Raw genomic sequence first — 615 nt, 5'->3', positions numbered from 1 at the left:
AGCTCTTCGGCCTCGTTCCATCGGCCTTTGTTCCTGTACGTCGACGCCAGGTTGGCTTTGCTGGTCAGCGTGGCTGGATGCTCCGGTCCAAGCAGCCTCTTGCGAGCCTCCATCACTTGCACCTCCAGCTCTTCGGCCTCGTCCCACCGGCCTTTGTTCCTGTACGTAAACGCTAGGTTAGCTATGCTGGTCAGCGTGTGTGGATGCTCCGGCCCAAGCAACCTCTTGCGAGCCTCCATCACTTGCACTTCCAGCTCTTCGGTCTCGTTCCATCGACCTTTGTTCCTGTACGTTGATGCCAGGTTGGCTATGCTGTCCAGAGAGTCTGGATGCTCCGGTCCAAGTACCCTCTTGGTCGTCTCCGTCACATGCACTTCCAGCTCTTCGGCCTCGTTCCATCGGCCTTTGTTCCTGTACGTCGATGCCAGGTTAGCTATGCTAGCCAGAGAGTCTGGATGCTCCGGTCCAAGTACCCTCTTGGTCGTCTCCGTCACATGCACCTCCAGCTCTTCGGCCTCGTCCAACTGGCCTTTGTTCCAAAACGTCGACGCCAAGTTGGCCATGCTGGTCAGAGTGTCTGGATGCTCCGGCCCAAGTACCCTCTTGCGAGCCTCC

General features: G+C 58.0%; 1 protein-coding gene across 1 annotated transcript in view; it reads right to left on the bottom strand.

Moving 5' to 3' along the window:
* BDR25DRAFT_331555 (kinesin light chain 3) overlaps window positions 1-615 on the bottom strand; it is a gene marked incomplete at its 3' end in the record, with an annotated part of 4526 nt that overhangs the window by 852 nt on the left and 3059 nt on the right. Inside the window, exon 3 of the mRNA XM_033692648.1 lies at window positions 40-485. Within this exon, the coding sequence (XP_033552661.1) occupies window positions 40-485 (446 nt within the window). The remainder of the gene's footprint in view (window positions 1-39; window positions 486-615) is intronic.

The sequence above is a fragment of the Lindgomyces ingoldianus genome, assembly GCF_010093535.1.
Source record: "Lindgomyces ingoldianus strain ATCC 200398 unplaced genomic scaffold BDR25scaffold_4, whole genome shotgun sequence".
In the NCBI taxonomy this organism is placed as follows: domain Eukaryota; kingdom Fungi; phylum Ascomycota; class Dothideomycetes; order Pleosporales; family Lindgomycetaceae; genus Lindgomyces; species Lindgomyces ingoldianus.
The sequence above is the reverse complement of the archived record's forward strand: the minus strand, read 5'-3'. Positions and strand labels throughout refer to the sequence as shown.